A 17889-nucleotide genomic window follows, 5' to 3' on the forward strand; every position below is an offset into this window, starting at 1 on the left:
TATAATATTTAGTATAGAAATTCAGTACTAATCAAGTCGTTCACAATCCTGGAGTATGTTCGTAAACTTCATAAATATTAAATACAATTATAAAAAAATTTAAAAAATGAATAAATCAAGCAAACAAAACACTCATTTATAAAAGAAATCACTTTATTTTTGAATTGTGATACAGAGCACCAATTTCTGCAAAATACTTTTAATAACGTGAAAACAAGTCACAAAAAAAACATAAGGACTAAAAAAAGAAAACAACAACAACAACAACAAAAAGGGGACAGGAAATATATACAGAGCTTAAACAAACAAACAAAAAAACAGACACCAATACCCTGCAACTCCTGGTTGAAGCGAAGAAGAAAAAACTGCAGGTGTAAGAAAATACTGCAGGACACACTACAGATACAAGCGTAAACACTTACATTCTGCTGCACTAACAGACACCTTCAAACTGAGCTCGATTTCAGACCAGCTGTGAGATGCCAAACCGTTATTAGCTGAGTTCATGGCACGGAGTGAAGACTAAAGCATGCCCAAGCTGTCAGTCAAACACCAGCATCTAAGCTAGGCAGGAGCAGAAGAGTACACAATTCTCTGCTGAGTACACCATGGAGTGACTGTGTGTGTGTGTGTGTGTGTGTGTGTGTGTGTGTGGTTTTGGAGTACAGTGGGATAATCCCAATACTGCTGGAGTAATGCTCAGATGGAGTGCTCTATTCAAGTGCACACGCTTAATAATGCAGTAAATGGCAGGCACAGGAAAGAGGATGTGGTGATATACATATGCAGACAACACAGACAAACATAAGATCAAATACAGATTAGGAATAAATAGAAAGAACAGATTGCCCTTTGATACAGTAGAACACTTAATAAAACATAGCTGGCTGACAGAAATAATGATCAAATCATTGCAAATTTAATGTTAAAAAACATCCACACAAAGTAGAAGAATAAGCTACCTGAACCATAGCATTTTATAGAATACAATGCAAAGAAGCTTTAAGTGTTCCCTTTCCCTCTGAAATATAAAATGGGGGAGTAGTATATGGAATATCAATACGCAAGTACATGGTTGTAAAAAGACAAAATGCTGCTCAACAAAGAGAATATAGTATGTAGAGAGATTCCCAAAAACCCCCCAGTAAGTAATATTTGCCGACACTGACACATTTGGTTATAATAATGTCCCATGCTGTGGATATAAACTCACTAGGTTTTTCCAGTAATTTCTTTTTATTATTTCCGTGCTTATTTTCAAATATCTAATAAAGTGCATATGTCCAATTGGTGGTGTTTTATCAAATAAAACTCTGAATTATGGAGTGTTATGTGTATATAATAATTGAACCGGACCATCATTGGTCCATATTACTTCTTGAAGAATTTCTTGTTAAGGAGGAAGATGAGAAGGTTGACATTGACTTTGGCCTTATCAAACATCTTCATCACGGCGACTCCTTCATACTGGAGCTGCAGCAAGTCCTACACACACACACACACACACACACACACACATCGCTATACAAGTAACAGCAATTCCCTGATACAATGGAAAACACAACCCACTAATTGCAAAAAGATTTACATAACATTATATGTTCAGAAGGCACTGGCCTGTTTCTGATACAATCCAGATGACTGATGTTTAGATGAACAGCATTTGTGCATTTTTTTGTAATTACCTGATATTTCAAGGGAAATCGTTCCATGTCCACTCCCAAAAACCGAGCCTTAACCAGGAAAGTGCCTCCCTCCTCGCTGGGTATGATGTCAAAGATCACATTCTTGAACCTGTGCGCGCACACACACACACGTTTGAAATTGGCCCAAAACAAATATACATACATCTTAAGACCAGCACTCCTATTCTCTGATAGTGCTCTGATGTGTGATTTGGGTCACAGTGATAAATGTTTTTGGTTTTCCTGGAAGCTGATCCGGAAAAAAAAAAGTGTTCCCTTCTGTTTCTGTTTATCCAGAAAATGTTTTTTAACATAGCTGTAAAAAAGCAAGAATCTCTGTGCTTAATGCTGAGCATGTAGGATTTAAAAGAGAAATTAAACAAACGTGTGTGCACATGGTTAGTCTTTCATATGTCCCTACTGTGTGATAGGCAGATCCTCTATCTCCAGGAGGACTCCCTTCTCATAGAGCCGGGCAGCGGTGTAGGTTAATGTTAGCTGCTTGCTTTTCTTCCCCTTACTGTCTGATGCCTTTTTCCCGTTTTTCTGACTAAGGGGTCGGAGAAACACAGTCAGCACAGAGCTCTTCTTCATACAAACACCCAATGTTATACATCTTTTAGAGCTTATGTACCAATGTGCGTGCGTTACCTGGCGGTGAGGTTTTGCAAGCAGGTGGATATGTACTGGCTGTAGTAGTCAATCTGTTCTGAGTGGAAGGAGCTCTTGCAGTGCAGGCTGTGCAGTGTGTGCTTGAGCTTCACCAGCTCAGCTTGCCGCCTTTGGCGGTGCAGACGCTGGTGACGGATATCCTATAGCAGAAACAATAGGGTGCTTTAGCACAAAAATGCACTGTGAGGATTAAGCACAGATCTAGTTCCAGTGTATTTTAAGGCAAAGACCATCTAGGACAGAATATACAATAGTCTGCTTTATTTCTCAACACTCACAAATGTTGCTTGGACATCTATTAGTTTACAGAGTTCAAAATAAATAAAAAAAAAAGCGGGGGGTGGGGGGGGGGGGGGGCGACTTTCGTTGAGGAGTGTGTAGGGCATACTCGTACAACTCTTTCATTGGCCAGAAATGTAAATGTCAGAAAAAGATTCGCCCAAGTACGAGTAGAAACCATAAGACTCACCCAAGAGCAGAGAACACTAAAACAAACTACATAAAGTATAGTAAAACCCTATTGAACGAGCAACTAATAGTATAAGCAAAAGGAGATACGAGCGACCTCGGTCGCAAAATTTTACGAAGGCATGAGCAAACCCACGCTGCCGGTTCCCTGCTTTCGGCCAAGGGTAGCATCAGTCGCTTAGTTGATCTCGTGTCGCTCGGTCGCTTTCGTTGTTCAGTGCACCATCCACCACCATCTCAAATCAATAAATTATGTTTACCGTCCAGTACTGTATTTTTATTAATGCATTGCAGCATTTTATTATCTTAATATTAATAATGTATTATTGTATGTCAATACAGTAATTTGCAGCATATTTGTTAAAATGCAGTTAAAATTAGTTTTTAAATGCAGAAATAAGTGATCGAATGAGGTCTCTGACCGAATGTAATCGCTTTTACATTCATTCTTATGGGGAAAATTTGTTTAAACGTACGAGCAATTTTCACGAACAAATTATGCTCATCCAACGGGGTTTTACTGTACTGCATAATTATACAAATAACTAGTTTTAAACATTGTAAACATTGAATGCATCCGGTACATCACTATTCATTTCAACAGCATCAGGGTTCAATTCAAGTGGACTAAAACCTGGATTTATAAAAACTGAACAGAATATTTGAGTTTATATATTGCTAGTTTAGATTTGCCCAAAGAAGTAGAGGACAAAAAGTTCAGAGCTAAATCACACATAACAGTGGTGCACACGTTCACGCTTTCTTACGAAGCATATTAACCATTATGCTTCGTAAAAGAGCGTGAACGTGTGCACCACTGTGTGTACCTTTGCAATGAGCTGAAGTATCTGAGTCTCAGAATCTGGTGGAGTAAGCACTCCCAGAGCCTCCAGCCTCCTCAGGCTGCGCTGGATCTTCCGCTTCTTCTCCTCCAGCGTCAGGTTGCTGTCAGCGATCAGAGACTGATTCCTCTTCATCTTCTCCGGGGTACGGGCATCTCGCTGCGCCCTGCGATGCATCATCCAGCCGTGCTGCATCTCCTAAACACACAAACATGAGGAGACACAATGTACAGAGTTTCGTCTTCTGTGTACCGAGTATACTAAAATAAAGACTGGCAGAGGTAGAGAAATGTAGATGCATGGTACCTGATCCTGAGAGATAGAAGATCGGAGAACCTCACTCAGTGTATCTCCAGGCTGAGTTCTTATCACATCAATTATCAGCTGCTTAGTGCTGGAACACAGGTAAAAGAGTTGCTGAATAGAAGAAAGCATTTTTGTTCTAGGGATATCTAAATGCTGGGTAATTGTTTTGGACTCTAAATACAAATTTATTGAGATCATTTGTTATCCTTGATGAAAGAAAAATGAAATTCAGTTAATTTCACAATATGCAAATAAATTATAGGTATTTGGTTAAAAGTGGGTTGAATTACATTGACAGGCTTTTAGAATACGGTGCAGCAAACAAAGAAAGAAAAGTCTAATATACTGCAAGGAACATGGATTCAAGCATTCAAGCAAGCTTTAGAACCTCCTTTGTGATGGATAAGACATTATCTTCACAATGTGGTGAGCTAATTTGGGGCATTAGAATCAATAGTCAGTGGTTAAGCTGCTTTAGTCAGTCAGCATACATTTCTTTTGCTCCATTTTATATATATTATATATATATATATATATATATATATATATATATATTTTTTTTTTTTTTTACTTGCCTAAACAGGTCGATACAATGTCTGATTTGTGGCTACAGAAAACACACACTATTTAGCCAAAGGTCTGTGGACACATGACAAACATGTGCATGTGTGCTTTTAAAAAACATCCCAATTTAGATTTAGTCCCCCTTATCTGATAAAACACTACTAGATTTAGTATGTGGGGATTTGCCCATTCAGTTACAAGAGCTTGATAAATAACGAGGTCAGGTGATGAGGCCTGGAGTGCACTTAGTGTTCCAGTTTATCTTAAAGATGCTGAATGAGTTTGAGGTCATGATTCTGTGCAGGACACTAGGGTTCTCCCACTCAGACCATGGCTTCATATGTCTTCATAGACCTCTCTTGTGCATAGTCACACTGAAACAGGTTTGGGCCTCTCTGTTCCAGTGAAAGGAAACTGCAATACAATATCATACAGTGACATCTGGAACAATTCTGCAATTTCACCTTTATGGCAACAGTTTGGGAAAAGCCAGCATATGGTGTGAGGTGTCCACAAACCTTTGGCTATGCAGTTTAACACCATACACTCTATTATGTCCAGTAAATTGCTATTTAAAACAAGGCAGCATCATTCACTCTCGCTCACCTAAGCAGAATGCCTCGGGCATCAGGTTTCTCATCAGAGCTTTTGAAGATATCAAAATTGTTAGTAAGCGTGAGTGATAACTCCATCTTATTGTACTGAGCCAAAGTCTGCTCCAGGTTTGGGTCTGCAGAGTTAATAACCCCCTCTCCTGCAAGTAACCATTACAGACAAAAAAAAGTTGATGTAAGTTTGTAAAAGTAACCGCTGTAAATCATTCATACACCCAGAATGGCTTATAAGCACTTTTCTTCAAATACCTACACTCCTGGGTTCTAATAAATTCTCTTTAAATAATAAACCCCCAACATAACACATTGCACTGTAAAGAAGGCTGCACAAGTTTGTTTGACGATGTGTTGAAGAAAGGTCACTCTATTTTGAGAAGGTAGGTTGAGATTTCAGAAAGGATGATTATTTGGGGACCGTGTGTGTTATATTTATTCAGACAACACAGGTGTGCAGACTTACCAACGAGGGCTTGGACAGAAGGCACTTTGCCAAGGTCCCTTAGCAGAAGATGGAGCGCATCATTCTGATCTGGACACAGTGAATCATTGTGCTCCAGCAGCAGCTAAACCCAGACCAAGACACAAACGCTATTAGAGTTTACAGTAGAACAACATCTCATATTAAATGTGCAAAAGAATGTGCGAATAAAAAATTTGTAATATTAAAAACATCCAAACCTTGTGTGTGTTAATGAGCTCGCTAATAGAGATGTAGATAACGGGTTTGTTGAGGATGACCATCTCGGAATATTCATCAATGTTAAAGCGCTCCTCAGGCTCAGGAACGTCACAAACCATTTTCAGGAATTTCCTGTTAGTCAATTAATCAGAGATTACAATAAATCAGTCTCAAAATTCAGATTCCACTGATAATATTTAATAAGAGGCTCTTGAACTCACCTGAATTTGCCATGCATGTGTGTGATGTAGTCATTCAGGGCACGCAGGTGTGCAGAGTCCCCGTGGAAGGGCTTGTGTGCTGCACTGTGTTGCAGAATTCGGGCAATAGAACCAAGAGTTCGTCTCTGATCAGGCACAAGAACGGACCCAACCCCAAACTCCACCACATCAAACCCATCAGGAGCCACCACAGCAGGGTTCATGTAGCGGTAATATACCAGGTTACCTACAATCTACCGGCACACAAAGTAAACATGCAAATGCAGAAATCGAATCCAAATTCAAATCCATCTTTGCTTATGAAAAGCAAGGTTTTTTGCTTACCTTGTACAACTCCTCCTCACTGATTTGAGGAAACTTCTCATGCAGGGAGTCTCGCAGAACTTTAGCAGTGTAGCGCAAACCATACCTAACACACATAAGAGTAACGTCTGCATAAGTGCAAAGTACTTCTTACCAGGGCTGAAGGAATGGGGTGGAGGCATTTTCTAATAATTTACATTTATATTTTAGTTCTCAATGTGTGCAAAACAAAACAAAAAAAATTTAAATATGTTAGGTGTGATTGAGATATGTGTTTAGGAACCACAGAAAGGGGGTGGGGGTTAGGCCTTCCCCAGTTGATTTAAGTGAAGTGAACCTATATTTGTATAAATCATCTGGAAATAATTGTATAGACATACGGCAATTTGTGCAGGTTGCTGGTGATCGCGTGCAGCACACGGTCAGTCAGAGTCTTCAGGTTAGTCATTGCAACGTTTAAACGTTGCTGCACCTCTGGGTGACTAAGTGCCTGCTCTGCGCTCACCTCATAGGGCAAGGGGCTGTAAGCACACCACCGACATAGCATGAGCACACAGAACATCATAAAAATACTACAAGAACACAATTCACCAGCAAAATAACGCGATTTCAATTTGTGCCTGATGTACAGTATGTGAGTTCAAAGACCACATGTAGCACTGACCTCTTGTGGCCAGTCTGGCTCTCGGTCTGGTTGATCCAGCTCTTGTATATCTCCAAAGGATCGATGCGAATGCTCAGAGTGCGATCCTGCAGAACCTCACGCACCACTGGCCCTAAAATCTCCCTCAAAGCGTTCTGGCCACGAGCATGACGATAAAAACTCACCAGCATCTTTATGACTGTAGGGTTCCCAGTCACCACCTCCTGAGGCTGGTCCACTTTCAGTCTTTCTCACAGAAGAAAAAATATATAGAAAAAGCTACATATAAATAACAGAATACAACATTTAAGTCAGACTAGAGAGAACAGGATGTGAGGATGTGGAAACTATACTTGATTTCATGGCGGAGGGCAACAGTAAAGAGCTGCAACAGCAGATATGCCTCTCTACAGTCCGAGCCGTAGTTAAAGAGAGTAAAGATGACCGTCTCCATGAAACGCGTGCTCTTATTCTGTGGCATCAGGAATATGAGCTGAGCCAGGTATGATGGCTGGGTCTATGCACACAAACAAAACAGTGACAGAAAACTTAAAACTATTTCACTCATACATCACATATAATGAAAGTCTGAGGGCATTCGCTGGAGGAGCCAAATAAACTTGAAACCTTTGTGCAGAACACTAATGTATTTTAAAGCCAAAGGGGTAGAAAAAAAAAAAAAGTATAAACTATATACAAGTTACAGATGAATATCAATACAATGACACAAGGGTTTGTAACAGCTGTTTGTGTTATATAGTTGTATATATTTAATGTTGTTCCGCTTCTAATTTAGGCAAATTTCAAGTTAACATGTCTTGTTTCATATTTTAGCAAATTCCCTTCAAGGTGAGGGTCCTTATGCTGCGAGGAAATTTAAATGTACCTGCAACAGGTAGAACAGGTGCTGATAAGCTTCTAACTTCTCCCTTTTGTCTTTGCTCAGAGACTTAAGACCTTTGTGTTTGTCCAGGGCCATCATGTCAGACAGCTCCTCTTTATTCTTCTTGGTGAGTTTTTTATGATGCGACACCACCTCCTGCACCCCAGGACAGGGTCACACATGGAACAACTTTGGTGAACAGACATTCTGGCACCCAGATTGAACAAACTAAATGCACATTGGCATCTGATATTTCTCTGGAAATGATTAACTAATTTAAAGTCATGAGACATTAAAAAAAAAGAGTTAGAAATCTATAAAAGGATAAGAGAGCCTCTGTGTGTTTTCTGACCTGGAGCGTGACACGGTTACGGACTAACAAACCGATCTTCAGGTCCATGATGTCCAGATCTGCCTCCAGTTGTCGGTTGGAGCGGATGGTGCGTACCACCTCCTCCCGCATACGCAGTAGCTCCCCCTCCTGGCGAATATCGTTATCTCCCAGTTCTAACAGGTGGGCAAACTTGCGTACCACAGAGAGAGGTGGTGTGCTGGAGTGCACTGTGTGCACACAGGTAGAAAAGACATGCATGTAGAAAGAAACTCTTCAGAGAAGATTTCAGCACAATTTTACCATAAGGTTACTAATCTAAGGTCAAATAGCATCTTAGCAAATGCCTCTATAAAAAAAGTAAAAAAAAAGTAAAAAATAATAATCCATTACTGAAGCTTTAATTAAAATGGTGAGGGGGAAAACAGTGTGGTATTTTAAATGGTAACCGAAGAAATAAAATAATCCTACCCAGCATCCTGTACTCTTCACGTGCCCTATTGGCTCTGAAGAAAGCCTGGATCTTTATGATGGCACCAACCTGAAAAACATAAATTTCATAAATTTATTTCTTGTTCTTTTTCACATACTTCACAATAATTATCATTAAATTTAAGCCACTTACATATCTTCTGAAGTAGCGCAGACGAGCCAGATACCTGCTACGAGCAAGCCACATCTTTGCCCATGCTTGGATCTATAAGAGCACAGACAGATTAGAAACGGTTTGGAAAAATTAGACTTCTCTATGCTTTATAAAGAGATATACATTATGCTCTTACTTTTACCACTGCTCTCCAGTTCCGATTAAGGTACTCCAGTCTTTTCCTATAGGCCCTCTGCTGCAGACACCTCCGCCAGTGACACTAACAACCCAACACAAACACTAGTTATTTTGTCCAGAAATGCAAAAACACGCATTTATCTGACTCTCTAAAAATCAGCTAAATTATTTGTCCTATTAAAAAAATAACATAAAATCAAGGTCCTTCTTTGTGGGGGGAAAAAAAAAAAAAAAAGAAGAAGAATGGTAGCATTTGAGGTTTTCTTCACCTGAATGGTTATAATGGCAGGTAGCTGAGTGTTGAGGAAGTGCAGGCGTTCGGAAAGCGACTGCCGGAGAAGGAAGCCTCGTGCACGGGCCTGCAGCTGCATCACCAACAGCTCACTGGCCTTCCATTGCACCTCCCGACTGTGAGCCACAGTTACCCTGCTGCACACTGCCTGCAAGCGACAGCAAGGACACTTATGTAAATAACAACTATTAATATATATTTCATTATATGACTGCTAGTTCATAGAATTTTATAACAAATTATTCCTTGAATGTTCAAATGTCTATTTCTGATGAACGTGTGATGGTTTCATATTTTAAAATTTCTCTGATGTAAAGAAATTGGTTTAAAGAAACGCTTTTAATTTACTTCAAGCATGTCCGTAATTATGGAACAATAAACAACACTACACTTTGCAATAAGCATATTAAATAAAGAAAACAATTTGGGTTGAAGCACAATTTTTGAGTTTTTAAAATTGCATCATGCATGTGGAAAAGTTGAAGTATTCTCCTTATTAAGCATTTATTCTTAGCAGCCTTTGGACAGATAAATAGTGTAAGTAAAAATGCTCTGGGAAAAGAGTATAATAATGATGTAAGATGATGATTTTAGAATAAGTGGTTACTTGGATTTCTTCATGGCTGAGGAAGATGCTGTTCTGGACAAATCCTTGAGGTCTCTCCCAGGCACCCTCCAGCTTTTGCAGGTGAAAGTAGTAAGAGTTGCCATCTAAAGCCTTTGTCCTAATCCATGGGCTTTTGTTATCACCTGATCAAAGAGACACAAGAGCAAATACACAAATAGTCATACACTGCTTTCTAAACACCTCTCAGAAAGACTAATAGTACAGTTTGTGTTACAGTAATGTAACCATCACTGATATAACAATAAGACTGACCCTCCATGCGTTTGGCACGGAGCAGGGCTGACAGCTCGGTCTGGTACGCAGTCGCACACTCTGCCACTACGCTCTTCAGAGCCACCTCAGGCAAACGCATCACTCTCATGGTCTGAGAGGATTTACCTTCCTTCACTGCCTGATTAACAGCAGCCAGTCCCAAAGACACTAACAACATCAAAATCACACATCAGAACTTCTAAAAAAATTCTTGAAATAAAAATAAGAGATGTCTATTCTTGTAAAAATATGCTGAGCATGGATCAGTCCTAGGAATGCAAAACAGAATTTAAAATGTCCTGAATGTATTGTTTTACTGTGAGTGTTTATACAGTATACACTCACTTTTCAGAGCTTTCTGAGTATCCTGGTTTGCCAGGCTCACACCCTCCTGAATATCAGCTAACCACAGCTCTGCTCCAGGGTCCCGACTCATCTGCACAATACACACAGGCCAAAACAAAAGGTAAGAAATAAGTTCAAAAGCTAGTTATGATTAAATTAGTCAGTATTTTTTCTCCATTTTGCTGTGTACAACACCTCTGCTTTGCGTTTCTTGAGGCTGGTCAGTACATCATGGTAGCGTTTGCCATTCTGTGGCACTACGTCTGTCAGGCCACTAGAGAGCAGCAGCAGTGCAGCCAGAGTTTTCTGAGGGTCACTGTGACTGAGAGCCTGGTTGATCAGTCCAATAGTCAGGATCTCTACGGTTAAAGGTAAGCGAAAACATCTATGGGTTTTCTATTGTTTTTAACAAACCTGAGAAAGGTTTCTGCAAATTCACAATCAGTTAGCAGAATGCACTTACGGTCATGTTCTTCCTGAGCTGCCACGTTGACACTGTTCACTCCACTTTGCAGTTCATTCCAGGTGAGGAACACTCTGCCTGCCTTCCTCTTTAGTTCAGAAAGATCCTCAAAATACCTAAGCAAAGATTGTACAAAAATGCAGTCTACAGATACATACACAAACAAATGTACGCCTGACAAAAACTCACATGGTTAAAACTAGCCATTTTTACTATACAGTCCTTTAGCAGCAATATGTACCCTCATAATTAAAGGAAAAATTTATATTTGAAAATTTTAAGAGAATCCACTGAAAGACACCACACAAATAAAACTGTAGATGGCTTTGGGCAGACTGAATTATGGTTTACCACCGTGTTTGTCTGTTTGTAGTTTACTGTCAAAACACTTACCATGGTTTATAATGGGAAACTAAATTTGGCATAAAAATTATTTTTTTTTTAACCTGTCAAGTAAACCTGGAAGGGGCAACAGGATTGTTCTTTGTGTGTGTGTGTGTGTGTGTGTGTGGGTGGTTGGGGGGCGGGGGGGTGTCTGTCACACCTTTGCATTAAGCTGTCATCAATGTCTGCAAGACCAGCAGCAGGGCTGACCAGAGTGGCACAGAATGCCCCCATGTCTTTAGCCTCCAGAGTCTGGTTTACCAACGCCACTGTTGACAGCATTTCTACAGCCACAAACAGCTCCTCCTGCCCCAGGTAACCCTACACAATCACATGCACAAACAAAGCAGCTTCAGTTTTAAAGTAAGAACAGGTAGAAATATACCAACCATAGTTCATGTTTCAATTTATCCGCGATCCACCATATCCATGAGTGGCCTTTCACATAAAAAATTAAGAAGAAGGAAAAAAAAAAAAATTGCCTTACAGCTTAGTAGGATTTAAAGACCCTAAATCAAGATGAGCTATATGAGTGTGATTTCTGGTAAATGGAGAGTTATATAAGCCACCTGAGGGCACTGCTGCTGCAGAGGAGTGAGCTCTCTCTGGTAAAGCTCAGCAGCAAAAGGGTAGACGTCAGGCAGGTTGGCATCAGGGTTCATCAGGGCACGCACTGTCTGACGTGGCTCACCACACCGCAATGCTTCATTGATTTTGGATATTGCCTGCACCACTGTACAAACACACACACACTCTAATTAAATTAACGCAATAATTACAACTTAAAATCACAAAGTTGGGTTTGAACTGACTAATTCGTGAGTGCTGAGCTTCCTCATTGGCCACATTGACACCTTCCTGGAGTTCATCTATATCCAGGGGGTCCACACACCCCAGATCCTAAAAGAAAGAATGCAGAGTGTCTAGCACCTTAAGTGACTCACAACTTCTATATTTCATACAAATGCAATGTAAAAAATTTTTTTTATAAAAAACAGGTGCACACTTCTCACCAGAGCCTTCTGTTCTCTGTCTGATGCGAGTTGATCTAGATACCAGTCAGAATGATCTCTAAGCAGCCGTCTAAGGCCGAGATTTGGGTTCTGCAGGGCTGAGAGTAGAGCCAGGGCATCACCACAGTCTATTGCCTCATCCACTCGCTCTACAGCAGCACGCACTACACACACACACATCATATTACAAACATAGCTTTTGATACCAAATTGAACACTTCCAAAGGCACAGCACTGAACTCACCATTAACTTTAGTAATGTTGTCTTGAATTTCACTTTGTGTCAGATACTCTTCATAAATGTCCTTCTCTCTGGAGCCATTTGCCTAGAAAAGACGAATAATTCTTCCGAATTGCATTGCATTCCAGAGAAACTAATATATATATTTGATAACAAGACTAAACACAATCGTTTGTCTCCCTTACTTTAGCGGAAGCCTTGGCTGCTTTGTGAGAACGAGCCTGGCGCAGCATCTCCTGGTAGACGGCCATGAGCTGCTCCTGCAGATTAGTGAGCATGGCGTTGGGATTGCTCAGTGATTGTGCCGTGTCCTCCACACAACCCCGCTCCACTGCCTCGTTAATGGCAATCACCGCTGCATGCACTGCACACATGACCATGAAAGTGAACATTTCAGATTTGCCTTATTAACTCTTGATATAGAAGAATGAACTGAGCAACATCATAAGCGATCATTATTTGTAAGGAGCAATTGTAAATAAGCTTTTGTGCATTAATGATGTCCTTATTCAAAGGTAACTTTTTTATAAGCATCAGCACTGACAGCAGGCTTCCATCTTCCCAATTGTGCACAAAGACATACCTGAACAATAACATCACATCTCGAACTAGACAAGATTGTTCTTACCAGCAGCCTCATCCACTGACAGCTCATTAGCTAGAATTCCCCCAATCTTGCTGAAAGCAGGCATCTGGATTCCATATTTATCCAGTTCCAGCTTCATATTGTTGATTTCCTCATCTACAAATGGTATAACAACATACTAATTTAGCTGAACCAAAAAAAAAAAAAGAAAAAAAAGTAGTCTGGTTTTGGAAGAAAACTAAATGTATGCTTCTACCTGTGAACTTGACTTTGCCACATAGATCATGGATTTGAGGAGCCAGACCCTGACGGAAAAGGTACAGGCTACAAAAAAAAAAAAAAAAAAGAGACACCAGAAGTAGATACATTTTACAACACACTTCAACCAGAAATCTCCTTTCACAATACTTGTTCTGTAAATTTATCCCATCTCCAATTCGATGATAAAAAAAAAAAAAAAAAAAAAGTAAGGACCTGAGAGCATGAATGCAATATACAGTGCGTGGCATGTTCTTTTTATCATAGATGTCTGTAGTCTCCGGGTAGAAAATCTGACAAGAGAGAAGATGTAATAAAATTATGTTTTTTTGCTTAAGTTCAATTATTAAAATAAATAAATAAATAATTACAAATATGCTGCATCAGGTTAATTTACCGCTGGCAGTCCAATCTCCACTAGAGCATTCCTCCAGTGGTTGATGTTATCAGTGTGGCGGAACTGCAGACCCATTCCCTATGAATACATAGTGTATTAGTTTGTATTTTCTGGTTAAATTCACTTATACTACACACTATATACAGTAGATAGACAAAAAGTGACATGTTGCTACGCATAATTCATTCATTTCTAGCGTATAGTGTAATATATATATATATATATATATATATATATATATATATATAAATAAGAGAGAGAGAGCGAGAGAGCGAGAGAGCGAGAGAGAGTATATCAGGCGAATTAAGACAGTGGAACATTTTAATACAATAGTGTGCATCAGAAGAATATTTTTTTTTATTTAATGTATATATATTTTTGATTAGACATACTTTGTAGGGGCAACTCATATATATAAGGATATTAAAGCACCGTTTTCATTGTTTATTAGTGTCAGAATTTTACAATACAAAAAAAGTATCATTTGGTAGATTCTCAGCTCTTGCATATTAGACAAACCTTGTAACGTTCCTGGTTGACATCATAGATCTTCTTCAAAGGAACAACTTTTGGAGCAAAGCAGTGGCCCAGCTTTGCCAACATAACTCCATTCCTCAGTGCCTCCTCCAGCTCAGTCGGAGGTGGAAGCTCCTCTTTCAGGCATGCCTCCATCCACCTGAGAGGAAGGTTTAAAAAAATAAAAAACACAAAAACATTCGAGTCACAAGAATTTACCTCACACAGCTCTTTCAATTCTTGAGCATTTATGCTAATACCACCATCGACCCTACATCTGTTCTCTAGCCAAGCCAAGTCTCTGCTTTAACTCAGTACTACTGCATTTTTAGCTGTCTTCACCACTTTTAGATTGCATTTCTCATTAACATGACATTGATTAACCTTCCTTCAATGGAAATTGTGCAGTTGAGGCTGAAGCCTTTTCTCTATTATATGCCAAATGTCTCCCTCTGCCATCAGTGCAGCACAAAACCCTAACTTCATACAGGAATAACAAAAATACCTCACAGATTAGCACCAATATCAAACATCACCTCAAACATTTTTCATAATATTCGAAAAATAATGTGTTTCACGCTGGAGCTTTTCCTTTTAAGTAGAACAGGTAGAAGTGTGTACAGTAGAAGCGACTTGCCTCTTTGCCTCCTCTAAGCGGCAGAGATACTGATAGGCCACATTCTGGGCACGTTGTTCATCCATTTCCTCTGCGGTCAACCTCTCATCTTTAAAAGAAGTTTCAATAAGAAAGGTTAAAAACCAGAACATGAAGCTAAAACAGCTCCTACAATATGTGACACCTGTAAAAGTGCAGGTTTCACACCAGAAGTGATTACTTGGTGCAGGTTAGTTTCTGTAGTCTCAGCCTGAGATGCCTGAACGAGGGTCTACAGGCTACATTTGGCCCATAGAGACCTTTATTTGGCCTGCCATGCCATATGCATCATTAAAAAATGTATTAATTCAATACAAAAAGTGAAACTCATATGTTAAAGATTCATCACATACAGACTGGTATATTTTAAGTTTATTATTTTTTTTTCCCCCTTTCAAAAAATTAGAATACTTCAGAAGACCTAAATAAATAAATAAATAAAGTGTGTGTGAATTGTTGGCCTTATGGAAAGTATGTTATTTAACTCTATATGTACTCTACTTGGTAGGGGCACCTTTTGCTTCAATTCATTAATTAAATTAATTAATTTACTGCCTTAATTCGGCATGGCATGGAGGTGATCAATCTGTGGCACTGCTGCGGTGGTATGGAAGCCCAGGTTTCTTTGACAGTGGCTTTCAGCTCATTTGCATTTTTTTGTCTCTTGTTTCTTATTTTCCTCTTGACAATAACACATAGATTCTCTATGAGGTTCAGGTCTGGTGAGTTTGCTGGCCACTCAAGCATACAAACACCGTGGTCATTTAACCAACTTTTGGTGCTTTTGGCAGTGTGGGCAGGTTCCAAATCCTGCTGGAAAATTACATCAGCATCTCCATAAAGCTGGTCAGCAGAGAGAAGCATGAAGTGCTCTAAAACCTCCTGGTAGATGGCTGTGCTGAACTTGGACTTGATAAAACACAGTGGACCAACACCAGCAGATGACATGATGATCCCCAAACCACCACTGAATGTGCAAACTTTACTATGGACCTCCAGCAACTTGGATTCTGTGCCTTCTTCCAGACTCTGGGACCTTGATTTCCAAATGAAATGCAAAGTTCTCTTTCCTTTTATCTGAAAAGACGACTTTGGCCCACTGAGCAACAATACAGTCCTTCTTGTCCTTTGCCCAGGTAAGACACCTCTGACATCGTCTCTGGTTCAGGAGTGGCTTGACACAAGGAATGCGTCAGTTGTAGCACATGGATATTTCTGTGTGTGGTGGCTTTTGAAGCACTGACTCCAGCTGTAGCGATGACCTTATATGTCTTTCCCTCCATGTGCAGGGTGTCAATGATTGTCTTCTGTACAACTGTCAAGTCAGCAGTCTTCCCCCATGAATGTGTAGCCCGAACCAGACTGAGACACCATTTAAAGGCTCAGGAAACCTTTGCAGGTGTTTGGATTTAATTCGCTGATTAGAGTGTGACACCACCAACTTTTTCACAACATTCTAATTTTCAGAGATTTTTTATTTTTTTTAATTTTGGGTTTTCATTAGCTGTAAGCCATAATCATCAAAATAAAAGGAAATAAACACTTGAAATTAATCAGTCTGTGTGTGATGAATCTATATAATATACCAGTTTTACTTTTTGTATTGAATTACTAAAATAAATGAACTTTTTAATGATATTCTAATTTATTGAGATGAACCTGTATAATATTATATATTATATATTATATACAGGTAAATAAATGAACTTAACACAAATCTTAATATTTTACTTTTTTAATGTAAACAGAATATAGAGAATATATGAGAATGAGCACAAATCCAAGTGAATCTGATTCACTCAATTTGGAAAAAGCTTTGAAAAAAATAAAAAATAAATAAATAATAATAAAAATAGGGACCAGCTTCATGTTAATTAGAGATCACTGATATTTCAAGCATGTACAGCTGCTTTGCTTATAGTTTGAACCCCATCGCTCTATAAAGAACTCACCATTGCACTATAAACAGGATTGTTTGTTTCATCTGTACTATAAAATTCATTGAACTAGAAGACAAACTGCACTAATTATATAAATTACAGGGTCATGTCTTCTATTTCTTTTTAAGGATTATGAAATCATAAATAAACTGAAGTATGGCAACTTATATTTTAATAAAATCCAGTTTGCTGTAATGCAGCATTTAGTTTCATCTCAAGGCCTTTATATAGGTGTGATTTCTGTCCCTTCATATGAAAACGTCAGAGCAACTCTGATCTATAGATTTGTGCTCAGTAAGTTATAAATACTCAATATAGATAATATTTATGCTAAAAAATACTAGGCACTTTATACTAAAAACAGTGCTAAGATGTAATTAGGAGATGGTTATGAAAACTCTTCATAGCTAAAATAGTTAGTGTTTCTCTAATAAACATTTGTTCTGATATTTATGCAGCAGTTACTTACATCCGGACCGGAGCTGACCACCGGATTCTCCCATTTTGTCTTCCTTTTGGATCTTGAAATAGCAAGTTATTATTATTATTATTATTATTATTATTGTGAATAATTTTGCAGCTCTCTATTTTTAATTATAAATCCGTCGCCAAACAAAACACTACCGTCTCCTGGTTATATATTCGCGTTTGACAAACACTACAACTGATACACTGTTAAAACAAATGTTTTAGATGGTTACCAAAAAACAAAACAAAAAAAAAAACAATTATGTAACATAAAAACACAGCGCAAAACTACCGATTATACGTGCTAAAATGAAGACCCGCGTGTGGTTTGAAAGAAGTCCCACTCAGACTGTTTTCACTTTCCGCCAGTTTGAATATCCCGCCGTAATCCCATTGGCAATCCTGACACGCGCAATGCATGCTGGTTGTTGTTGTCCTTGCTTTGACTGGCACATC

The 17889-nt window shown here is 39.0% G+C and overlaps 1 protein-coding gene across 1 annotated transcript; it reads right to left on the reverse strand.

Annotated features, from left to right (window-relative positions):
• Positions 1-135: 135 nt before the first annotated feature.
• iqgap3 (IQ motif containing GTPase activating protein 3) lies at positions 136-17800 on the reverse strand. The gene is made up of 38 exons (XM_083556545.1): positions 17435-17800; positions 15008-15095; positions 14374-14530; positions 13855-13932; positions 13674-13750; positions 13456-13523; positions 13242-13355; positions 12799-12977; positions 12617-12698; positions 12373-12536; positions 12172-12259; positions 11929-12092; positions 11520-11680; positions 10976-11091; positions 10708-10871; positions 10513-10603; positions 10168-10335; positions 9895-10037; positions 9265-9435; positions 8994-9077; positions 8837-8908; positions 8683-8752; positions 8233-8441; positions 7884-8036; positions 7351-7514; positions 7019-7243; positions 6735-6875; positions 6376-6460; positions 6052-6284; positions 5830-5962; positions 5612-5714; positions 5144-5291; positions 3974-4061; positions 3653-3865; positions 2337-2497; positions 2107-2235; positions 1686-1794; positions 136-1485 (listed from the first exon to the last, which is right to left on the reverse strand). Exons 1-38 carry the CDS (start codon positions 17466-17468, stop codon positions 1372-1374), a joined length of 4941 nt encoding a protein of 1646 aa, XP_083412671.1. The 5' UTR covers positions 17469-17800; the 3' UTR covers positions 136-1371.
• Between the last annotated feature and the right edge of the window lie 89 nt (positions 17801-17889).

The sequence above is a fragment of the Silurus aristotelis genome (genome assembly GCF_946808225.1).
Source record: "Silurus aristotelis genome assembly, chromosome: 1".
Classification (NCBI taxonomy): Eukaryota; Metazoa; Chordata; class Actinopteri; order Siluriformes; family Siluridae; genus Silurus; species Silurus aristotelis.

Bases quoted from the DNA above. Each gene is read 5' to 3' on its own strand.
- iqgap3 (XM_083556545.1), bottom strand. From the start codon at position 17,468: ATGGGAGAATCCGGTGGTCAGCTCCGGTCCGGAT. The intron at 8,753-8,836 runs GTAAGTGGCTTA...TATGTTTTTCAG, and splicing joins TGCGCTACTTCAGAAGATAT to GTTGGTGCCATCATAAAGAT. The intron at 5,715-5,829 runs GTTTGGATGTTT...GTCTGGGTTTAG, and splicing joins AGCTCATTAACACACACAAG to CTGCTGCTGGAGCACAATGA.